The 25,171-nt window shown below is 44.2% G+C and overlaps 1 protein-coding gene across 1 annotated transcript in view; it reads left to right on the top strand.

Annotated features, from left to right (window-relative positions):
- The window catches only part of FSTL4 (follistatin like 4), a 535,417-nt gene that overhangs the window by 279,149 nt on the left and 231,097 nt on the right, over positions 1–25,171 (top strand). Inside the window, exon 6 of the mRNA XM_059712862.1 lies at positions 20,965–21,155. Within this exon, the coding sequence (XP_059568845.1) occupies positions 20,965–21,155 (191 nt within the window). The remainder of the gene's footprint in view (positions 1–20,964; positions 21,156–25,171) is intronic.

Here is a 25,171-nt window from a genome sequence, read left to right as displayed (position 1 = left end):
GTTCATGAATTTACATGATGTTAAGCACCTGCTCCTCTTAAGTGAAACTCTGGTAAAGTTACAGCTAACTTGTACATTCAAATTAGGAAAAAAAGTCAGCACTTCAAATTTGAAGGACTAAATGGCAGACAGCAGGGCAACACTGCAATGAGAGCATTTTAAAATGAACTGCTTTGTGCCTAAATGTCACGTGCAGGGCATTCAGTTTATGCTGTGTATGTATCATTTTTAGTCTGGAATATGGTCTTTAGTTTATGTGATTGCTGCAGCAGCATGTTGTTTGCCTTGAATCACAGAATCATAGAAAAGTTGGGTTAAAAAGGATCTCCAGAGGTTATGTAGTCCAGCTCCCTTTTTGAGGCAAGATCATCCATAGCCAAACCATCCCATGCAAGGTTTTGTATAACCTGTTCTTAAAACCACACAATCAACCATGCCACACAATTGCAAGACACCAGAAGCATCCTAACCTGACACAGATAAAGCGGGAGGATGAGAGCTGTCACTGTTCTGCCATATCAAGGGTTGGTAAAGCGTACTCAACAGAACTGAGGAAGAGGGTCTTCTACTCCCTGCCATCACTACATAGGAAAGCAAAGCTCCCCACAGTCTATAGCATGAGGTAGAATTAATTCTTGATTCCAAATGTGGTGATTGGTCTGACTTTGAGTGGAAGGCAAGCCCCTCCAATGAAGAACCACTGGATTTTAGTCCAGTCAAAATCCCCAGCTTTGGCTGCAGCCAACACCCTATACTTCTGAGGAAGGCAAGAAGAAGAAGAGGAAAAAACAAAACTGCCTGTAGCAATAGGTTATTAGACATTATGGAAACATTACCTAAAATACAGTTATTGTAAGGCAGCATTACTCTATATTATGCAGTATGTAGCTAATTCTTGTTGCCACTCTAGATGATTTTGATTTGCAATATTCATCTCACAGTCCTGTATTTCATTGTGGAGGGTAGGAGGGAATGTGTTATCAATGTCCTAAAATTCTAGAATTAAGTAATAATTTATATCGTCTTGCAGAAGGTTGAGAAACAGCCATGCTATCAAGGGCCTAATTCTGTGATCTTTTATTCATGTAAAGGTTGGATGTTCTGCTAAAATACAACCTCACTTCTTATCTTTTAGACCTCATAGAATACAGTGTAAATAAATACATATAGAAAACTATTTCACTATCCCAGACTTCTTTTATTTCACTTTTGCTTTATTGAACCAAAGGGAAGATGAAGGGATAATACTGAGCAAGGCTGAAGAGTTGTTAATGAGAATTATCAGCATTGGGGAAAAATTTATTTGGATAAAAAAGGGTAGGGGCTGTCGGGATCAGAGCAGCCGCCAGCAGCCGCTTGCTGACCCCCCCACCGGAGCCGGAGCAGTAAAACTGTTGCCTCAACAGGTGGGTAGTGATGGATGGGGTGAAATTAACCAGGCACAGACGCGTGTTGGTTACAGGAGATTGTTTACTTACGTCGCCCAGATAGTGACGTGCGACGCAGGCTGAGCCTTTGTTCCGTTACAGTTGCATCTATTACAGTCAGTCAAGCGTACAGGTTTGGGTTATAGTCAAAAACGATTATGAACGTGGTGCCGGAACGTGCTATCATTCCTGCAGGGCTTTGATACGTCAAGATTTACGATGACGGGGGTCATTAGTGGTTGAACAGTCCACTAAGTCACTCTGGTGATGGGCTCAGGTTTCTCTTCAGAGATTCCCCAGAGGTCTCCCACTTAGGCAGAAGTTGCTAAACTATTTATAGACAGAGGTAACTAACGGAGGTGTCCAATGATGAACTGCTATGTGGAATCTTTAATTTTCTGGCAAGCAGCAGTTCTTTGTGCTCTCAGGTTGCTATCAGGTTACAAGGTAGTGGGTCAGGTTTCCTGCCTGTTATGTGTGAGGGGTTTGAGCTTGTTTCTTGACCAATTGCAGGGATTTATGGCAGGGCTATCCCCGTTTACTCTGACCAATCATAAATCAAGCTTAAGTTTCGTTTCTTGGTTGTGATGTGGGCATAAATTTAAGTCCCTGGCAAGGATTTTTTTTAACCCTTAGTTGATCAGATTATTGTGTGTGAAATGAGGATGGTATCTCTTGCTAGTGGCATGGGCACTGATTAATTGGGTTGTGACGGGGCAAATTGTAAGGACCTCTTGGATCTAGACAGGAAAAGCTTAGTAGCCGTAGTACAGCTGAAAAATAGAATTCAGGGATTCCAGCGTCAAGAATGAAATAAATTAATACAAAGCAAATTATGCTTTAAGAACCATTATTTGATTAATGAAAATTAATAAAAGTCATTTTTTTTCTTAAAAGTAAATGCTGAAACATTTCAAAGATGATAACAACAGAGGTGGACAATATGTTTTTGGTTGTTCTTACCTTGTGCTCCAGAGCACTCAGATCCTTTTCTGCTGGTAGAGTGGTTTGCAGCATGCAATGTATAGCAGTACAAGAACACACAAGAATTAAAGGTAACCCATCAGTGACAACAGTTTGTGAGTTACAAGCAATGAGTGTCTGTACACGAGCCTGGAAGCTGCTCTGATACACTGTAATTGTGATTAATCTTCTGGAGCGTGGCAATTCCCACACTCCAGCAGCGTGTACCAGCAACTGCGCACTTCCAAATGGTGGCAGGGGCGCTTGAACTAAAACTTGTCAAATAAGCTTTAGTTCAAGCACCCCTTGCACCATTTTGAAATGCAGGGATGCCGATACATGAGACACTATGGCACTTTAATTAGAGAGGCTCTCAGAACCGCTCTTATTAAAGCGCCGCCTGCTCCACCCCCAGAGTATGTGCAAAAATGCCCAGTGATACCAGTGTATCTGGGGCAGAAGTGTGTAAGATACTTTATCAGAACCAATGAAGGGTTCATGTGATTAGGTTCATTGGCTAATGTTCGTCTTGAATCCATAAAATCAAGTGGCTCAAAATTCACAGGGGTTAGGAGTGTAATGAGTGGTGGGCAACCAGGGAACCAGCCCCAGGTGCCCACTCAGAGGGCCCAGCAACCACTTCTGCCATAGCTGGCCTGACCCCAGCTGCTGCTGCTACAGCCCAGAACACAGCCTCTGTCAAGGGTCTTCTAATTGGCAAAGGTTCTCCAAATTTGACCTGGGCCTCTAGAGTCTGTCACTGCCTTAGTACATTGATGCTATATGCTGCCAAATTACAACAGAGTTGATGGATTCTTGGTCAATTAACTCTTTGCTCATGTTCTGCAGAGAGAAGCTGAACCTTTCTGCTCTTCAGCTGGCAGCATAAAAATAATAAAAGAAAAAAAAACCTGATCTGCCCTGGGTATGGAAAGAAACAAAAAGCTTAAAAAATAAAAAAAAGTCATAGGGAAATGTTTAGTGAGCATGTTTGTGTGTGGAAATGGAATGTGCAATAAAACTTAGAAGTATAATGTTTATTCCATATTTCCCTTTACCTAACTTCTTCCTTCTGGTAGAGTCAAAGACTGTCCAAGGGAGGGCCACCCGCATGATCGGGGGCAGCAGAGCAGGCCCTACGAGGAGAGGCTGAGGGACCCGAACCTGTTCAGCCTCCACAAGACAAGGCTAAGAGGGAATCTAGTGGCAGTCTACAAACTAGTCAAGGGGGACCAGCAGGTATTGGGGAGTCCCTGTTCCACCAAGCACTCCCGGGATTTACAAGAAACAACAGACACAAGCTAACGGAGGGTAGTTTCAGTCTAGACATCAGGAGGCGCTATTTCACTGTCAGGGCAGCTAGGATCTGGAACCAACTTCCAAGTGAAGTGGTGCTGGCTCCTACCCTGGGGGTCTTTTAAAAAAAAGGCTGGATGAACATCTGGCCAGGATTATTTGACCCCAGTACTCTTTCTTGCCACAGCAGGGGGTCGGACTAGATGATCTCCCCAGGTCCCTTCTGACCCTACCAACTATGAAACTGGCAATGTTAAAATGTCAGTGTATTATTAGTTCCAGTCACCAGGCTACTCAGATTCAACAGCCTGATGCTTAAAGGTCACATTTTCACACTTTCAGGTAAGCAGGTACCCGCTTATTTTTCCTGTATGCAAATGTGCCTCTGTGTTTCAGCGTTTTGGTCATAACTGTGCACAAATTGAGGCTTACTTAAATAAATTCAGATTTTATAAAATTTTATTTAGGATTATTTTAATGCTTCCAGCATTACACCTTCTTTGCTTCTTGAAATTAACTATAAATATAGTTTAAAAAATCAGTAAAATGCCTAGACCTGCGGCATATGTCACATTCAGCCTGCTTAATCAAACTGTATCTTTGTGATATAGCTTAGTAAACAAAGCTGGCAAAGTCTGAAGACGTCTGAATTGGGATGTTAACTTCAACATTCCACCTTTATAAGAGAAAACACAGTTTTTTCTGTATTGTAAAATTAATTTCCAAAATATTGCCCCTTCCCTCAGAAGCATTTCATTGTATCAGTTTAAGCAGTTTTATCAGGTATTTGACTGGTTAAACAAAGTTTAGTTAATTGACCAATCAAATATCATCAAAAATTGTAAAAAATTGCCATTAGGTTGAAATAATACATAGAAAAAACACTTATTTCCCATTAACAAATGTGTCAAAAATCAATAAAAATCATATTTCTCCCAAGAAAACTACAAAAAGTAGGTTTTTTGGGTTTTTTTAATGCTATAATCTTTGACCAGGTAAAAAATATATGGTCAATTGATCTTTCAAATATACGGCCAATAGGGCTATGTGAAGCTTTGGGTGCTGATTCGATTCGGAGAAGAATTGGCATGATTCGGTGGCCAAATCTCCAAAAACAAATCGAATCGGGACCAATTATAAGGTCCGAATTGATTCGAAGCTCTGAATCAATTTGGAAAAGATTCAGAGAGCTTCAGAGATTCAAGCTGTCCCCATTTGCTGCCACAAGGAGCTGGACCTGGACTCCATGCTGGTAACTAGGGAGCGGGGGAGTGGGGGGCTGCAGGATTGGGGAGGGAACCATGGTGGGGTCCCCTACCAGGCTCCATCCCCTGCCTGCTCCCCCAGCCCCCCCCAACCCCTCTAACCCCCACCCGTTCTCCCAGCTCCCCATGGCTGCCCCGCCTGCCCCAGCTCCTGGTTGTTTAAAAAAAAGCCCCTACTCACCGGGTGCTGCTGGTGAGGGAGCAATTCCCTCTGCCCTGCACTGCCCCACACTGCATGGGGGGCTCTGCTACGAGCCCCCTCACAGCTCTTGCAGCCCCCCCATGGCTGCCTCACCCGTCCCAGCTCCCAGGCCTTAAAAAAACCAAAACAACTGCAGTCTCAGAGGCTGGTACAGTGGCCTCAGGGCTTCTCAGGGCTCATGGAAGAGCCCCCCCACAGTGCGAGGCAGTGGGGATCACCCCCCCCCCACTGGGCAGGAGCCAGTGAGTGTGGGATTTTTAATTTGTTTTTGTTAAAGGGCCAGGAGCTGGGCCAGGCAGGGCAGCCATGGGGTGTCTGGGACAGCACATGGGGAGTGGGGGGCTCATGGCAGAGCCTCCCCGTGTGGCATAGGGCAGTGGGGAGGCAGAAGGGATTGCCCCTTGCAGGAACTGGTGAGTCGGGGGGGGGGGTTCAAAGAGCCGGGAGCTGGGGCGGGTGGGTCAGCCATTAAGAGCGAGCTGAGGATGGGGCCTGTGTGATTCAGAGATTCGTCTGATTCGGTAGCAGCCAAATCTCCAAATCAGATTCGGCCAAATCTATTCGGGACAGCTATTTGAATCACCAAATCGAATCACTGTTCCCCAAATTGGCTAAATCTGAATCCGAAGTGAATACTACCCACTTCACACAGGCCTAATGGTCAACTGATCTTTCAGTTGACCATCTCTATATATGGCCAATTGATCTGTCAAATGACTGGTCAAGATTTGACCAATCATTTTACCAGGTTGCCAACCCTAATTTAAGGCCATTACCATATTTTTTGCCCCCCACATAAAAGGAAAAGGAAGCAAAGCTGATTTTAGCATTGCTTTCTTGGGTGAATTTCCTCGTAAAGCTGAGAAACTGCCATAGGACTTGTGATTCTCTAACCTGACATGCTGCCTAAAATAGCCAACGTGCTGTAAAGGAACTGACAAAAATGACACCTTCAGTGCCTTCTGCAGTAGAAATGACACTCTTCAACCTATTCCAAACACCTCTTTATTACCACATTTGGTGGTGGTGAAAGGTTGCCCTGAAAATTAGTGGCACTGGAGTTCACCTTCTCTGGAGTTTTCAAGCATTGTGTTATTATGCCTCACCCACTGGAGTAGCTGGGGCAAGAGTTCCCTCGCTAGCACAGTACTGCAGTTACAGGCATATATCTCACTGCAGCTGTGCCGTGTACAGCACTCTCAATTGCTTTACAGCTGAGCATGCGGATAGATAATCATGTGTAATTCAGCATGCTGGCTGGAGGTTGACAGCTCCTAATGTGATTCCCAATCATGACATCCTAACTCACCAGCTTCAGGCAGCAAGAGAATCTGCGCTGAGTTAGGGTAAGCAACAAAGCTTTAAATACATAAAGGAAGATTACGGCCAAGACTGGGAGATAGCTGCTGCCATTTAATGTTTCCAAGTTGTATGAGTAGCTACTACAAGTAGGGCAAAAAGAGATTTGGATTTGGATAAAAGGAGAACGAACAAATACTTCCACAAGAGGTCTTCAGAACCCCAGTGTCCTCTGGTGTCCAAAAAAAAAAGGGTCAGCTTCATAATCTCTCGCTGAATTAGCCTGCACTTTTGAAATATCTTCATTTGGTCCCTAGCAAAGATGGAATTTTGCCATTGATTTTAATGGCATCTGATTCTGGCAACTATTTATAATGGATCTCCTGCTGTTATGGATAAAAATTAGAATAGATCCAGCTGCTTGTACTAATGCAGGGCTCTAATCTTGCAAAGATTCATGCATGTACTTAAGTTCACACACTGAGAACATCCCTATTAACTTCAAGTTAAACACAAACAAAAGTATTTGGGAATGGAGCTCGACATGAATCCTCAGTTCATTCCTGAGGTTTTACTTACCACATGGTAATGCACCTGGCAAAATAATATTTTCCAGCAAAGTCAGATTATCTATCAAAGAAACTTCCATTTTCCTCCTTTTTATTTTAACAGCATCAGATTGAAGGACATTTAATCCCCAAAGCTGCTATTTCCTTGTTAGTGCCTTGGCTCGAAAAATGAATGGAGGATTGGTCTTGGATCCCATTCTAATAATCTGCTACAATTCACAAAAACCCAGAGTAGACTTTTCAAAGGGGGCAATTATTGAGAGAGCTAGATTAATGAGGTGTCACTGCAATTTAGCCACATTCACCACTGACCTTTTGCAGAAAGGATGGGCTTGATAAATGTAGTTCATTACCAAATTCTGACATGAAAATAGAATCACACTCTATGTTTCTTGGCAGGCTGATCAATATTTTATCTGCCAAAGCATGCAGAAGTGCTAAACAGAATGAATTGCATAGCTGCTATAAAACATCGCAAAACCCCCCCCCAAAAAACAGAATAGCTCCGAGTGAACAGAGCATGTAAATGTGACAGGTGTTGTTCGCAGCACTTTTGCAATCAAAGCTTAATACTCTGTTTTTCTTTTTCTTTTTTCTTTTCTCTCTTGCGCTCTCTCTCTTTTTAATATAAACACTGCCAGGCATCAACAGTTTTGGAAATGCTGTAAACAGATAAAAAAAGGCCTTGTTTCTTCAGAGATCTCCCACAGCAGGGAAGAGGAAAATCAAAGACTTTTCTATATGTTGGTATTTTTACAGTATGTTCACTCCGTTTCAGCTTCATCCCAAGTAATGCAACATCAACACACACCACAGGGAGAGGGCTGGGGGTAGGACTGAAGTGCCACTTCAGTATGTTCCTAAAGGATAAGTCTTTATTTGGATTATTTATGACAAATTTTACAGAAATCCCACTCTTTGAACTTGGCAAATATACAGCTTTTTTTTATCCAAAGTGCATGCAGAGAAAGTCACCTTGCGTGAGATTCATTCGAAAGTCACAAGCAGTTCGTTTTGTAGGTGCTTATAAGCAGGATACACATATCGCAGAAAGGAGACAGATTGACCTCCAGCAGTATTAGGGAAACAAAGGCATTTCTGTGCCTGTAGCTTCTCATGCCACAGGAAATCAAAAACCACGCGGCTCTTCCTGGGGAAGGCTTAAGGTTGTCAGACAGAAGATTACTGCAAATTGCATGGCTCTATATTTTATGAGCAGTCATCATTAGAAGTGGCACATACTTCAGAAAATCTTCTTAAATGAGGAAAGCAACTTTTTTTATTTTAAAGATCATATGGTCCAGCTTGAGCTGGAGCTCGTGTAACCTGCCACCTTGGTTTTATTAGTAACTACATTTATTTATGCATATGAAATGAGTGTAAAAAAACGTTATTTTGCTTGTCAAGTTAAGCAAGATTTTATAGTTGTCCATATGTCCTTAATTCGGCTCCATCATGCTGCGCACTGAATAAAGCAGGGGGTGGTCGTGTACTGAAAGACAAACCTGTATTGCAAATGGGAGCTGAATTAACTTTAGAGGAGTCCAGCTCCATTGCCAGAAGGGAGGAAGTGTTGGTAGGACCTCAAGTTAAAATGGGAGCCTGGCCCATCTCTCTCATGGCAGTGGAATGGATATTTGTGGGAACTGGGAGAGATCCAGGTCCCCTAATGGTGGAGGGACAATGGGCTGCTGGGAAAACAGGCATTAGGCCTGAGAAGCAAAGAGAGCCCAGCCTGGTTCTTTTATCCAAGTGTTATCAAAGGAAGGGTCACTGGGATCATGTGTCAGATTGGAGGATGCCAGCAGCCCAATCTAGCTCTCTTCCTTTGCCCCTGCAGTAGCTGCTGTAGTAACTCCCAAGTGTCCCTGGTTCAGTAGTGCCTTATGTATACTCCAGTATGACAGAATTTACATTCTCCACCTCTTCTCTTATTTTCTGTGATCCAGTAACAGGCAGCATATGCTCCACTTCATCAGGATGTGACTTAAAGCTGGTGATAATTTATAGCCATTACCATACTTGACGTTTAATGGAGACATTCATTCTGTTTAATATGAGACCTTAAGTTGATTTAGTGATGCCTGCATCTTTCACATGCCCCAGTACCGTAGTGGCCCTAATGATTTGCCCCTGAACAGCTCTCAGTCTGAGCAGACACACTTTGGCTGTGGTTTGGGTATGCAACATGTGAGTAATGTTTAGAGAGAGCACGGTCATGGAGTTTAGAGGTGTTCATGTAGGATGTTCTGGTTCAGCTCATTATTGAATCAGTCTTGATTTGCAAAGTTTAGATCAGAATTCCAGCCTCTTCTGAATCTGAAGGCATTTGAATCAGGCACATATCTTCGAAGAGCTGATTTTTAAGGCAAATAATAATGGGGCTCTTAAATATGTAATTTAGAAGTTTCCCATATGCATGTTGTAGCAGCGGGTCAATTGCAAATGCTCCTGCTGATCTCTAGTTCAGGAGTTGACTACAGTTGGCTCTCAGGATGCCTGTAGTTCAGGTTTATAATGTGTTGAATTTATCAGGAGGGAACTTTAATAAGAACTTAAGGTCAAACTAAAGTGATGTTTTTCACTTAATGTTATTCCACTGCTAAATGAAGCTCTGAGACACTTCTGAATAGATTCAATAATAAGCCATGAAATCAGGCATAGGAGAAACTATGACATTAAAAACTTTTTCCAGGTTACGGTGAAGAAAGGAAAATGATAAGAAACCAGCTATAGCAAATAGTCCCAGGATGTTTGGCAAATGAATAGAGGAAGTTTTTCAGAAACATCTGTGGTGAAAGATCAAAACAGTTTAATTTTATGTTTCCAAAATGAAATTCCATTTTGGTGGGCTTAAGCAGAACTTGAAGAACTCTTCTTGACTTGTAGACCTGAAAGGTTTGAACTCGGCGTCTGTCACTTCCAAGCTACTCCTCAGCCCTGGGTCTTGAGAGATCCAATACCCAGATCAGCCAGAGCTTTCAAGCTCCTGACTTTTTGTAAGCATGTCGGACATACTTGTGGGAACATAGGATCCAAGGGCTTCCATGAATCCCCAACCCTTAGGACAGCTGGCTTCTTAGACTGCCTAACTCAGCTCTCCCAGGACTGTCATGGGGTTCTTGCCTTGGAAGTCCAGGCTCCCCAGTAACTCAGAAGACCTTTTGGGTCCCGAGTGAGCCAGGGGGAAACAAAGTAGGGGTCTCATGAGCTTGACTGAAACCAAACTGTCTCTGTAAAAAAAAAAAAAAAAAGCTGTGACAAATTGGATAATTCTGACAAAAAGTTGTTTTCTAGGTTTACCTAAAAAAGAATATCAGAAAGGAAGGGTGGTTAAGGGCTTAAGATGCTAATCTAGGATTTGGGAGACATCTACTCTGGCTGGCGAGGTCAGTTCCTGACCATGGTCAAAAGACACTTCTACTGCCTGTGCCTTGGTTCCCTATTTGTAAAATGGGGAACTATCCTATTTCCTAACCTCACAGATTCAAGAACAAACACACTGAATATGGTAAAATATTTAGATACTACAGTAATTTGTATTATGTAAGTACCTAAGACAGGGGTGGGCAAAATGCCTGATCTGGCCGGCACGCAGACTCCATTTCCTAGCAGCCCCTGCCCACATGGCTGGGACCAGTCTCCATGGAGACACCAGGCACAACTGCACTGTGAAAGCTCAAGGCTGGGGTTGCCATGGAGACTGGCCCCAGCCACGCTGGCAGGGCGCATGGCAGAGCAGGGCAGAGGGCTGCTCCAGAGCCACTGGGATCTTGTGATGGGGCCTGTATGCTCCAGGCAGGGGCACGCAGGCAGGAGATCAGCTCCTTGCAGCAGTGAAAGCCTGGTCTGGAGAAGGGGCAGAGCGATGATGCCTTGCCTGGACACCCCTGCCTGGAGCATGCAGGCTACAGATCACAGCTCTGCCCTGGCTCTGGAGCAAACTGCCCCCATCGCAAGATTCCTGTGGCTCTGGAGCAGCCCCCTGCCTTGCTCTGCTGTGCTCCCTGCCAGTGTGGCTGGGGCCAGTCTCCATTGCAACCCCAGCCTTGAGCTTTCACATGCAGATGCAGCTGGGGTTTCCATGAAGACCGGCCCCAACCATGCACAGGGGTGGCTGGGAAATGGAGTCCACTGCTGACCAGATCCACCCCGTGGGCTGGGTTTTGCCCATCTGCGATCTCAAATGTATAGCAGCTCCCACATTTCCAAAATTTTTAAACTATAAAAGGAGAGAATTCCCTCAAAACCCATGTTGGCTTAACTGGCGTTCACCTCCCATTGTGCAGGCCAGAAGACCAGGCCCCAAAAAAGAAGCAGCTGGAAATATGAAACTTGTAAGTCTGGCATATCTAAGCTGGGTTCCAATTAAAAAAAAGAATCCAGGGCCCCAGGAGCTGCTAACAAGGTAATCCAGACATGAGATATCTATTAAGAAGACCTACCAATGCGAATAGTCTGAGATGATATAAACTGCTAATGATCAGTTCATGTTGTAAAGGAAGCCACTGCAGGGCACTTGAATGTTGAAGCCATTGCAGAGGCAAGAATGGGAATAAGTGAGATGGCATAGAAATGGTATTTCTACATTTTTGTTATTTTTGGGGGGGGGTTGTTTTTTTTAACAGGCATGATTTTAACATTGGAAAGAACAGCAAGTGCACAAGAGACAGTGGTGCTGCTAGAAAGCTAGAGGAAGTGAGTATTTCGTACTTAAAACAGGTGGATTCCAGGCACAATGTAAGAAGATTACAAGTGTCATTGACAGCAAGGAGGGAAGAAAGAAGAGAGGATGCAGCAGCTGTCCTTAGTAAGCCCTGTATAAACCAACTCCAAGACAGGATTGCTAGCCTCTCAGTGGTGAACATTACTAGTTTAAAAGACCCATCACTTCCAACAAAAGGAAAGAAAGAGCGGTAGAAGAGTAACCCTGACTGTCCTTGACATTTATTTTCCATGGTACTGAAGTAATCTTTTTTGGTGAAAATCCATTGAGTCACACCATGGATAAATGCGATCCATGGAGTAACCGGGTAATAGCATCCTAATTAGAAGCTAAAGCTATAAAATGTGGATGCAACACTGCATTTCAAAGGTTCAGAGTCTGGATCCATCACTTGGTTTTGTTTAGCTATAAAAACAAGAGCAGTTTGCAAAATGTGAGCCCTGATTCAGGTTTGGGTTTGGAAAATACACAAAATTTGGGTGTTGCTTGGGTCAGTTTCATCCTGAATACATTTTATTAAAACTGAAGGATTGTTAATTTGAATATATGCTAATATTAATTAAACTGAGGCTCTGTTTAACCTCTGATACTTAGGAGCAAGCCCCAGAGGTTACTGAAAACTGCTGTGGCTTATATGAAGAGTTGTACCAGTATCTGAGAACTGAGAGCCCATGATGCCTAAATAACCACACCAGGGTTGTTTTTTAATGTGTGGTGGAGAACTGAAAAGTATTTGGTATTTCTTATGATATATAAGAAGTGCATACCTTCATGTCTTAGTTTGTTAGAGGTTAGTTGCTATGGCCAAGAAGAAATGTCGAAAGAACCAAACAATGACAATGGAGCTAAGTCTTGGGGAAACAATAGCAAATCTTATTTGTTGGCAGACCTTTGCCTGGCTCAGTGCAGGCTAGGAAGAGCTCCAGTATTGTTTTCACTCTTTGTTCGTTTGCTTGCTTGCTTGCTATTTCTGGGTGGGAGGGGAAGGGGAAGGGAAGGACAGTAAATAGATAATGTTTTGTTTGTGAAGATTCACTTTCTGTGCCACTAAAATTCAACTTTCTCAGACTAGCAAAAGGAAACTCTTCCATGTTCAAAACCCATTTGATTCTGCGTCATGCATGTGGTCAGTTTGGGTCAGTTCTTTCACCCTGTTTTTAATGGTAAATCCCTTCCCCATTCCAATGAAGTTCCTAAAATTAATGCTGGGGAGTCAACAGACAAAAAAAGAAGACAAGATCATGTCTGGGGGTAGAGGGGAAGCATTGAGGGGAAAGATCATGACAGGGCTAACCTCACACTTCATCCTTGGGAGTGAAGGTTTGTCTTTGGGGGAAACCTTAAAAATTTGATTGTGTTTGTTATTCGTAGATATACTGTGGCTATGTTTGTAAGATAAGGATATGCCTCACTTCGTTTGGGTTAAATACTCATCAATCTCTGCCTCTTTCCCCATGATTGTGGAGTTTGGAACTAATTCAGCTGGCAATGATATAAATGAAAGCTGCTGCTGTTTTTGTTACCATAATGATCAGCTTATGCTGTTTTAAACTGGGGGAAGGAAAAATAATTCTATTAAAAAATAATATTTTTTTTTTTTTTAGTTTGTCTTCAGGAGCATGCTGTTATATTGCCAGTCAGACAGCTCTTTGCTAGACAGTTCCCCCACAACACTGGACATGGCAGCAATAGTAGTGGAAGTAAAAGCAACATGATGGTCCTCTAAGTGGGTTTTGTTCAATATGATAGGATTTGCAAAGCCTCTGGGAGCTGCTGCTAGTGGCGATTTCCAACTTTTGCTGTGATTTCCCTTATTCTTTTTGAGACTGATCTTTTCTGCAATTTAAGGAGCACATTTTCAAACCCCACGTGGGCTTAAAACCCTACCTAACATCTTACTTGAAGATGTGAGCACAATGTAGGTGAGCATGGACTTTTCAAAGGAGGTATTAAGGCATGGTGAGCACGTGGAATTACAGAATTCTGTTACAGAATTGCTTACAGTTAAAGGAGCAACTTCCTGGGATGGGGAAGAAGAGGAATCAGCATAGATGAATAGCAGTCAGGTGCCCCATTCCTCAAAACTATACCCAACAGTCATACCTTATGACCGATACTCTTCAGTGTCTTCATCAGTGACTTGGACGAGGGAGTGAAGTGTACTCTGTCCAAGTTTGTGGATGACACAAAACTGTGGGGAGAAGTGGACACGCCGGAGGGCAGGGAACAGCTACAAGCAGACCTGGACAGGTTGGACATATGGGCGGAAAACAACAGAATGCAATTCAACAAGGAGAAATGCAAAATGCTGCATCTAGGGAGAAAAAATGTCCAGCATACCTACTGCCTAGGAAATGACCTGCTTGGTGGCACGGAAGCGGAAAGGGATCTTGGAGTCCTAGTGGACTCCAGGATGAACATGAGTCGTCAGTGTGACGAAGTCATCAGGAAAGCTAATGGCACTTTATCGTGTATCAGCAGATGCATGACGACCAGCAGCAAGGAGGTGATACTTCCCCTCTATTGGGTGCTGGTCAGACTGCAGTTGGAACACTGCATGCAATTCTGGGCGCCACACTTCAAGAGGGATGTGGATAACCTGGAGAGGGTCCAGAGAAAGGCCACTTATATGGCTAAGGGCTTGCAGGCCAAACCCTACGAGGAGAGACTGGGGCACCTGGACCTCTTCAGCCTCCGCAAGAGAAGGTTGAGAGGCAACCTTGTGGCTGCCTATAAGTTCATCATGGGGGCACAGAAGGGAATTGGTGAGGCTTTACTCACCAAGGTGCCCCTGGGGGTCACAAGAAATAATGGCCACAAGCTAGCAGAGAGCAGATTTAGATTGGACATTAGGAAGAACTTCTTCACAGTTCGAGTGGCCAAGGTCTGGAATGGGCTCCCAAGGGAGGTGGTGCTCTCCCCTACCTTGGGGGTCTTCAAGAGGAGGTTAGATAGGCATCTAGCTGGGGTCATCTAGACCCAGCACTCTTTCCTGCCTATGCAGGGGGTCAGACTCGATGATCTATTGAGGTTCCTTCTGACCCTAACATCTATGAATCTTATATACATACAGTTCTGGTCAAATTCATATGCCAGCATAGGCATGCACCTAAATCTTTCCAAGGGCTTTATAATGTATGTCGCAGAATTTTCTCTGGGTATCTGTGGGCATAAGCACTTTAAAAAATTCCCTAACAGCCTCTGGCAGCAGGTTAACCAAATGGGGATTCACTGAGACAGGTAATACACACAACATGTAAAAAATGACGATGCATTGATAAGCTTGTGATATAATATAGTGAGGTCCTTTGCAGATCCCTAGCAGAGGACTCGTCAATGAGCATCCTAATTACTTAGTGGTATTTATACTACAAACAAAGCGTCTGACTCAAAAGGTTCGGAAGGCAGAATGTGGAGTTCATAGTTATACACCCATTCCCTAAACAGGTCTGTTTCATTTGATTTGGCAACATGTTCAGAGCAAGTCCTAGTTATAAAAAAAAATGGAGCTACAGAGCTCTCATTCTTTTCAACTTTGATATGTTTCTTTACGTTGACACACAGTCATTTTTTAAAACTTCTTTAAATGCATAGCTGTGCTCTCTTTTGGCTGAAGCCACAACATTCCTGGCACTTTGTCGCATCAAGTTAATTTTGCAGATTAGAGTGTAATGGCTGAATGGCTTACACTATACATCAAACTGGAACCAGTAATTAAAGTCTTAGGTCCACTGAATTTAAGTACAAAGCTCCCATTGAATTCAGTAGAAGATGCACACGTTGCTGTGTCTCAATAGTAAGAAGAAAATGGGTTACTTGCCTGATAAGGATGTTGAAAATTTTGAAGAATGAAGCAGTGCAATAATTAATTCCAAAGGGTGCGTGGGGAGGAACTGCATTAAAAACACATTAATATTTTCTATGCAGCTTTAATTTTGGCTCTCATATACTTACGCATGTGTATATGCTATTAATATAACATACATATATAGAATATATATCAGTGCATTTAATACTTTTAGGTATTAAATATGCTTACATATTATTGATGTATCTATGCTATATTAATATTTTATACATTAAATATTAATATATGCTACTAACATTGATTAAACACATTTAAATATATTTAAATCCTATCATCATGCATTTATATACATATGATCTATAAATGCATGATGATAGTGGTTTTTACTCATGTAAATGCATTACTTTTTCCATAAGTCCTCTGTCTCGGGGAGTGTTCAGGGTGAACGATATTCAATAAATGAAGCAATTTTTCAATTGTCTTTATTCAGGAGCTGAAACAAAGTCTGTTGAAAGAATTCGATTGGCTTGGGTGTTTTTTTAATCAGATTCTCAGCACAGAAGTGCATGTTTTGGACACTGCATGCAGTCTAAACCATGGCTTGAATGACTGAGAGAATGAAAATGAGAAGAAGACATTTAGCCATTAGTGAAGTAAGCTTCTCCAAGTTTTCCAAATGAAGTACTGTGAAAAAGAAACTACCTGGCTTTCAGATGGAGCTTGAAAAGTTTATGAATAGAATTATGCTATGCGTTTACTTGTAACAATAGAAGCCTGGATTTAGTGACCCCAGTGATCTCTTCCATCCCTATGTAATCAATAATAACCCCTTAGGATGGAACGGTTTGTGCAAACACAGCACTAGGTGTCACCTCATGGTCTGCCTATCATTTGTTAAAATGGGGAAAGAAACCACAGCAAGAAAGATAAACAGATCTAGAAGCAAACTAGACAGATTTTGTCCCTGCTGCTTGGGGTGTTTGTCTAAGATAAAGATTTTGCTGGAGAGAGGAAAATTCTCCAGAACAGGGGAAGAAGAATCTACTAGCAGAGTATCCACAGACATGCAGATATTATGACTGCAGAATTGTTTGATTAGAGTGAATAAGGCAATTGATTTTCTCTAAGTAAACACATGCTGGAAAGCAACATAGACCATCAGAATGGGAATCAGTTGACCCAGTGTCGGGAAAGATGCTGAAATATAAATGAGCAAGACAGGAAAATAATATCTTAGCAGCCTAGTTTTAGCATAACATGAGATAAAAGCGTATGAATTCCATCCCTCACTCTCAAGTTAAAAGCAGGCATCAGAAACTCTGTGTATATCATAAAATGTATGTGGATATCATAAAAAGGGGGGTGGGAGGAGTATTTTGGACCACTCTCGGGCAATCCCAGCAGTTGAAGGAACTTTTGATAAACCAGTCCTGAGGTGGCCTCAATATTCCCGAGGGCCAAGATGCTGTCAGAAAATAAGTGTTTGACAGCAGCTGTCAAAAAAAACAAGCATTCAATATATTGTTTGGATATTAATTTTATCATAGATTCTCCCACTAGGACACTGACAGGGAATTGCCACCTGAAGCCTGAATGCCTTGCATTACCTTGTAGAATTATGGTATTTTTAAAGACCAAAAATGTTCAGAATGTGTGTCTGCTATTAAAGAACTAAATTTCCTACTTGGCGTCTGAATCCAGTTATGATGGAGCGGGGCCACAGGGGGGCACTGTCTTTGATTCCTTTCTGTCTTTTCTCCCAACAAACTAGTCAACAAAATGGTAACATAAATCAACAGAGAGTTTGGAAAAACTGGACATGCTAGGTGTCCAGAATCTGGGTATTTGGGTGGTTATTATGCCTGTGTGAAGTGGCCAGTATTTGATTTGGATTTGGTTGATTCGGGGGACAGTGACTCACTTTGGTGATTTGGATCACTGTCCTGAATCAATTTGGCCAAATTCGATTCAAAAGATTTGGCGCTGATTCAGTGTGATCCGGCCGTAGACTATAATGGGGAATCACTACAATACCTATAACTTTGTCATTTTTTGCAGAATTGGATGAAAACAGCAGTATTGGTAGCATAAAAGTGATAAGTGCAGGTGTTTCTGTGAAAGTGCACCTCAAACTGTTGAAAGCAAAACTCATGTCGTGTGTGTGTTAAGGCAGAGCAGGATGAAAACAGCGCATGAAGCCTGACAAGTTTCAAGGAGATGGTGCAGGGGATTCTGGGAATTGCACCTCAAGGTTCTGAAAGCAAAACTCGTATCACTTGCATGTGTTAAGGCAGAGTGGGATGAATGCAGCAGGGATGGTAGCCCCTTCCAAGGGCATGAAACCTGCCAGGTTTCAAAGAGATAGGTTCAGAGGCTTCTGTGAAAGTGCAGCTCAAACTGTTGAAAGCAAAACTCGTGTTACTTGTGTGTATTAACTGGGTTTCTGTTTGTAGCCGTGTCGGTCTAAGATTCTTTGAGTAGATGTGATATCTTTTATTAAACCAACTGAATAGTTGGAGAAATATATCTTGGCAAGCTTTGGGGTTTAAAAACCCTTCGTCAGACTGAGGAAGCATCTGCAGTTGCTGTGTGTGCTCTTCCTGCACGGAATGAATAGTAAAGAAGCCAGAAGCTGGCATGCAACGAAGGCAAGAAAGCCAGTCGGTTAAAATGTAAATTGAGGCATCAGGGGATGAGAGAAAGGCAGGGGGGCAGGGCAGGGGGATGTAGCAGGTAAAAGTGAAGAGGTACCTGGGGAGTCAGATGTCAGGCAGGTTATAGTGCATCATAAATCCAATGTCTGTATTGAGAACATGAGTTTTTATATCTAGATCACTTCACACACAGCCTTATATGTTGTTTCTACACCCCTCCCCCAGAGCACTGTGATTGGAAGGGAACTCAGGGAAAGATCACAGTCACTGGCCAGCAACAGATATCAATATCTTCCCCCTTTTCCCCCTCCCTCTTCTCAGCTTCTGTTTCCTGCAAGCCTGCCTTCCAAATCTCTGAATCTTTTCTGAATCGATTTGGAGGCTTTGATTTGGTTCAGACCTTTTAATGGGTCTCTTGATTTGATTCAGACTGAGAGTTTCAGGCAACAAAAATGATGAGGGGGCTGAAGGACATGACTTATGGGGAGAGGCTGAGGGAACTGGATTTATTTAGTTTGGAGAAGAGAAGACTGAGAGGGAATTTAATAGCAGCATTTAACTACCTGAAGAGAGATTTGAAAGAGGATGGAGCTGTACTGTTCTCAGTGGTGGCAGATGACAGAACAAGGAGTAAGGGTCTCAAGTTTCAGCAAGGGAAGGTTAGGTTAGATATTAGGAAGAGTTTTCTCACCAGGAGGGTAGTAAATCACTGGAACAGGTCACCCAGAGGGGTTGTGGAATCTCCGTCCTGGGAGTTTTCAAAACCTGGCTAGACAAAGCTTTGACTGGGATGATCTAGTTAGGGATGGTCCTGTGTTCCCCTGGGGGTTGGACTAGATGACCTCCTGAGGTCCTTTCCAACCCTTCTTTTCTATGATTCTGTGATTCTATAATTCAGTGGCACTGCTGGAAGCAGAGGCAGAGGCAGGTAGGCAGGGGTGCAGGGCACAGTCCTATAGGGAGGCAGAGTAGCATTGTGCATGCAGCAAGTGGGCAGGCATGCAACATTGCTGCTGTGCAGGAGCAAGGCAGGTGGACTGGAGCAGGTGCCACCCTCCTCGCATGTGCCCACACTGCCTATCTCTTCCTGAGCAGTAGCTAGAAGCAGGGGGTGGACTGGCCTGGGCACTACCTCTCCTGCCTGGGGTGGGGATTGGTTATTGGCTGGGGCAGGATGGGGGGAGAATGCTGCTGTAAGCATGAGGGGGGTGTGTGTGTATGTGTGTGTGTGTGTGTGTGTGTGTGTGTGTGTTTGGCATCTCCCTGACTCCAGCACCCTTCATGGTCACCCATGTTGCCCACCCTTAAGGCCAGTTCTAGAAGTCATTGTTGTCATGTTCCTGGCATGTACCCAAGCTATTCCTTCCTGTCCTGCAATGAGATTGGGCCTCTCAGACCTAACACATGAATAAAATAATGGGCTTCACATTTAAAAGGCAGTATTTTAAAGCCCTTGTTGTAATGAATTAAACAGAATAAGATCCTGAAGACTAAGCCACTTAAATCTGAATATGATATTTTCCAGGCGCATCAGAGGGAAAGCATTGGAGAACTGATTTCTCTATTCTAGCAGTGCTGCATCAGTAAATACATAAAGCTCATAAATGTTATAAGTTAGATTCTGCTCTCAGAGTTACTGATCTCCTTCCAAATAACTGCTCAGAGGACACTATTTTAACTGAGAATAGAATTTGGTCCTGGATAGTATCTCAAGGATTAACACAATCACATTCCCCAGTAAAACAATGTGCACAGTCAGCACCATGACATAGGAGTTTTAGGTCAGCCCTTAGGTTTGTCACCTTTTATTATCTATCCTATCTGACCACTTTATCAGATTGAGCTGGATTTAAGGTTTGATTTCTCTCAAGCATGTTACCAGTGAGATAAAATAGTTAGTGTCACAGTGCATTTCATGCCTTATTTGCCAAACAACCTTATAGTTTTTAGTCAACATTCACAGGGCAACTCCACATTTTGCATGGTACAGTGCTCCAGCGTGGCACTTATTTATGACCACAAAGCTTTTTATATTCATATTGGTTAGGTTTTATATTTACTTTAGACTCTTGGGACATGGGCATTTATTTGATATTTATTTTAAAGAATGAGTAGAGTAAATTTGGCATGGGCAGGGATTAGTAGGCAACCTGCTAACCAAAATCCTTCAAGATTACATGATAAAAAAGTTTCTTGAAGGTAAAGTAGGCAACCATCAATCCTTTGGATCATGATGTATGTGTAAGGGGTCTAGTCAGATCCCTGATGAACCTGCTTGCAAAGAGTCCTGTGACCATCACACCAAGACCTTTGATGCATGTGTCTAGGCAAAAGTATGGAGGAGTGGAGGCTGTCCAAGGCCTCCCATCCCCACTTCAGACCATTGAGACAGAATCCAAAGGCCAGGCGGAGTCCAGATATTCGGTGACTCAATGATTGTAGCTTCTGCCAGAAAGCAACAGAAAAGAAATGCCACTGACTGCCTAATGCCTCAGTGAGGGTGCATTTCTGTCAGGGTGATGTCCATTAGCCTTTCTCCAATCAAGGAGTACCCACAAGTGTGGGTACCTTGTGGGCACTGTCTTGAAGGCAAGTTTTATTTTAAAAGCCAGCTATTGCAAAGGATAATGACTATGGGGCCTATTTAAAGGATAGCATCTGAGAGCTGTATTTTTTTATGTCTTCTTCTCCCCTTTAGAAGTTCGGTTCTTTATGCAGATCAAGATGGTCCAGTAATACAATCTTTGTCTTTTAGGTGACACTTGCACAATGGCAGACTACAGTCGGCTTAAAAGCATTCTCCTGGACCTTCAAGCTCATCGCCAGAGCAAACTGGGCAACACTGTAGAGGATAAAACATCCCAGAAGCGCTTCTTAGTTGAAGATATGTTTAAGTACTTGGATATAAACAGTGATGGACACCTCAGCAGCTCTGAACTGGCTCAGGTGGGTTTATTGTTCAATGAAAATTGAATTATGAAGTGGATTGCATTTTCCATTCAAAGTGTAAATTGAATATAACACAGCAGAATTCTTGTGAGAATACTTGTTTGTAACTGTCTTTCTAACATTAGGTGAAGGAAAGAAAATCTAGTGCAGCATATAAGTCTTTTCCCCCCATCTCCCTTGGGAGAAAGAGGTGTTGTCTCAAGCAATTTAGGATATTTTGCAAACAAAAAATATGGCACTTTTCCATATCTCTTGCCATCCTTTCCAAAAATAAACCCCTCGCTATTTACAATCATTCTTTGAAATTCTTCCAGCTACCTGACAAATATAAAATTAATCTGGATTTCACAATGTATTTAAATTAAAAAATGAACTTCACCCTTCCCCTCCTCTTTGGCCTGTATTAATATGACATTAAGATTAAAATATGTTAACAGCCGTATTTTCCAGAGATCTCTTTTCAGTTATTAAAATGTTGATTATTAAAACATAATAAAACTAAAAAGGTGCAGAGCTTGGGAAAACAGTAATCTTTAATTACCAGCATGCTGTGCTCTTTGAATCCATCTAATTGGTAAAGTTAACCAAACATGAAGCACGGAGAGTTCATCTGATTCCACATGTACTCAATTTGTTCATTTCAAGTAAAAAACTGAGAAAGCGGTACTGTAAATAACAGTAAGACATTATGCTTGGCATGGAAAAATATTACGACTTATTTGCTTCTCTTCTTAGGTCTGTATTTTTTCCTTTTATTTACAACTGGTGCATCTCAGGACACCGACTCTGTCCAGAGACAGTGTAGTAAAGTCAACTAATTCTTTTGGGATTATGTTCATTGCTATCATAACTACTAACCGAGTAAGAACATGAGCTGTTGCTCTCACAGCCTGAAATCCATAAATGGACTCAACTGTCCTCTCAATGGCCTGGTCCTGAAAGGGGCTTATGAGCAGGGACCTGGGTTTTCTGTTCACCACAGAAAAATGCAGATTTTCTCCTTTTAAGGAGAAAAACATGGATATTCTCTTTCAAAGGAGAAAATGTGGGGAACAGCAGGTTCCCCCTGCAGGCTGGCAGAGTTACAAGCTGCAAAGAGCTGCTTGGGGCTGGGGGGAGCAGGATGAGGGTAATCAGACAGGGGGCGCCAAGTGCATGTGTGTGTGCACACATGGACGTAACAGCCAGGCAGGATGGAGAGCAGCTCTCACAGATCCCTGCAGGTAAGTTTATTGGTGGGGGGAAGAGGAAGGAGGAAGAGCAGATCAAGGACCCTACAGTGAGGGAAGGAAGGAGTGAAGGAATGGGGCAAGACTGGGGTGGGGGGTGCTGCCCAGCCAGGGTGGTGTGTGGGGGCCAGGGCCAGGGCAGAAATGTACAGGCCTGGTTGGGGAGCAGGATGTAGCCTTGGGCGGCTCATCCTGGGGGTGGCAAGGGGGCTGTCTGCCCACTGCTGTGTGCACTCCAAGGGAGGGAAGAGTGTGTGGGGGGGTTCATGCCCCCTAGATTTGTGTGCAGGATGAGGGCAGATGTGGGAAGCCCACTGCAGGCTTGGGGCTCCCCAACCTGCTGCCCTCCCCCAGGAGACCTCCATGGCACAGGAGGGCAGAGCATTGTGGAGAGGCTTGTTGCCATTTCCAGGAGCCTCACACCAGCTGTGCTGGCATGACAAAGTGCCCTCTGCCTGCCCAGCAGTAGCAGGAGATGCAACTCTGTACAGCCACCCCCACTGCTCCCAGGTGGGCAGGGGGCACCTCGCCATGGCAGCACAGCTGGTGTGGGGCTCCCGGCAATGGCACTGAGCCTCTTCACCCTCCTGTGCTGGGTCCCTCCCACTGGGCTGCAGAGGTCATTTGGGGGAGGGTAGCAGGGCAGGGAGCCCTGAGCCTACAATGGGCAGCCCACACCCACTCCCATCCATGGGCTTCACTCTGGCTGTGCCACCTGTGGAGGAGGGGGAACCGAGCTTTGTGCTCTGCTCCAGTCACAGCAGCTGCCATCTCTCATGGGCAGTACCTGGAGCTTGGGCACTGATGGGGCAGGCAGGGGGCTGCAGGACCTGGCCCTGGTCCCTCTCACCCACCCACTCCCTCTGCTTTGATTCCTGCTGCACCAAAAATTTAAACCAACTGCCTGGTAGCGGTAGCAGCATTTTTGTTCAGACAACAGTGAAGGAGTCACTTGACTTCCTGGCTAAGTATAATCTACCTCAGCAGCATGCCAGCACTGGGCCTCACTGGGTGTGCACTGCATGCAGCATGTGGGCTGGACCCAGCACTGCAGCCAACATGGTGGGGTTGGGAGTAGGGGTTGGGCTGCATACAGTGTACCACCAGACCAATCCTTGTGCTGGCTTCTTTGTGTATAGACGGCCCTGGACCTGACCCAGACTGATCTGGCCCCAGAACCAGTGTGCAAGGCCAGACTGGTGCAGGTGCCACGTGCAGCTGACTTCCCAGCCCTCCTGTGCTGTGCGTTATGTGCAGTGCTGGGTTGCACCCACATGCCACGTGCAGCACAGGCTGAGAACAGGGCCAATGTGTACTGGACCTAAGTGCAGCACAGGGGGTCAGTCTTGATAGGGCCCACAGACTGATCTAGTGACCCTTAGCTGGCCCATGGGGCTGCATGAATTTGATACCCTTGACCTTTGTGATTCTTTCTAAACTTTTCATTCCACACCTGTTAATGACCCTCTCTCTCCTGTTTTAATGCCCGTAACATTCCACTAATCAAACTAGCCTTTCTTCTGCAATTCTGCTCTCTTTTGACTGCTTCTTATAATGTAGCTCCTATTTAACAGCCCTGTAAATTGTTTTTAATTCAAGCTAAAAACATTAGCTCAGGTGTCAGAACATGAACTCATGTGACAATCAACTCAGGTGTGGAAATAACTTTCTCTGAAGTATTGGATGCGCCTTCAAGACATTCAAGAAGGCTAGATTTTGTATTGGGAATCTAAAAGACTTGTACTTTTAATTCTAATGACAACAGGACTTAAGAAAGAATATGTTTGGTTATTTTTTGCCTAGTTTGTTGTGTTTTTTATAGATAATGTATGGTATTAGGGGTGCACCAATAAAGATTTATTGGGCCAATACCAATGGCTGATTATTAATGAACCATATTGGCCAATACCGATCCGGTTGCCAATATGCAGCCCGGCAGCTTGAAGAGCAGCATCCAGCTGGTAAGTCTGTTCAGGGGAAGGGGCAGGGGAGGTAGATTTAGGCCTTCACAGTGAGGGAGGGAGTAGGGCTGGGACAGGGGCAGAGGCAGGCACTTGACCAGGCAGTGGGGTGGCAGCTTCCACTGCTGTGGGCACTCTGGAGGATGCACAGAGGACATGTGCCCTGACCCCCCTGGATTTGTGCAGGGAGTGAGGGCAAGCTGCCTGCTCAGGGCTGGGGGCAGCACCAGGCTCTTCCTGGTGGAAGAGGGCTGGGCCAGGGATGTGCTTGGGGTCGGGGGCAGGTCAGGCGGTGGCACTGGGAGGGGGGGCTACAGCCACCCAAAAATTCACCGTAGCCTTCACTTCCAGTGTCACTGCTGCTTGCTCTATTCACCTCTGCCCACCCCGAACATAGCCCCAGCCCAGTCCCTCCCCCACTACTGGGAAGAACCTGGCACTGGGAAGAACCCTATCACACTGTGAGCAGCCCACCAGCATGCTGCACACAGATCTGGTGGGATACATGCCCCCCATGCTTCCCCTGGGAGGCATGCAGAGGTGGGAACCACCTCACTCCTTGACCCTGCCATGGCCCCTGGATGAGCCACTCATGGCTATGTCCTGTGCCGTGCCTCAGCTGTGTAGTGTCTGCCCTAGCCCCTGCACAGCCCCAGCCCTGCTCCCTCCCTCACTGCAGGGGCTTCAATCTGCTCCCCATTGCACCTTCTCCCCCCTCATGCCCCTTCCCCTCCACAGACTTGCCAGCCAGATGCTGCTCTCCAAGCTGCCCAGCTGCATTCCTAGCCATGTGCATGCTGTGGCTGAGCAAATGCATGCAGCA

Source organism: Alligator mississippiensis, chromosome 9 (genome assembly GCF_030867095.1).
Source record: "Alligator mississippiensis isolate rAllMis1 chromosome 9, rAllMis1, whole genome shotgun sequence".
Lineage (NCBI taxonomy): Eukaryota > Metazoa > Chordata > Crocodylia > Alligatoridae > Alligator > Alligator mississippiensis.
This window is presented reverse-complemented; position numbering and strand designations above follow the sequence as displayed.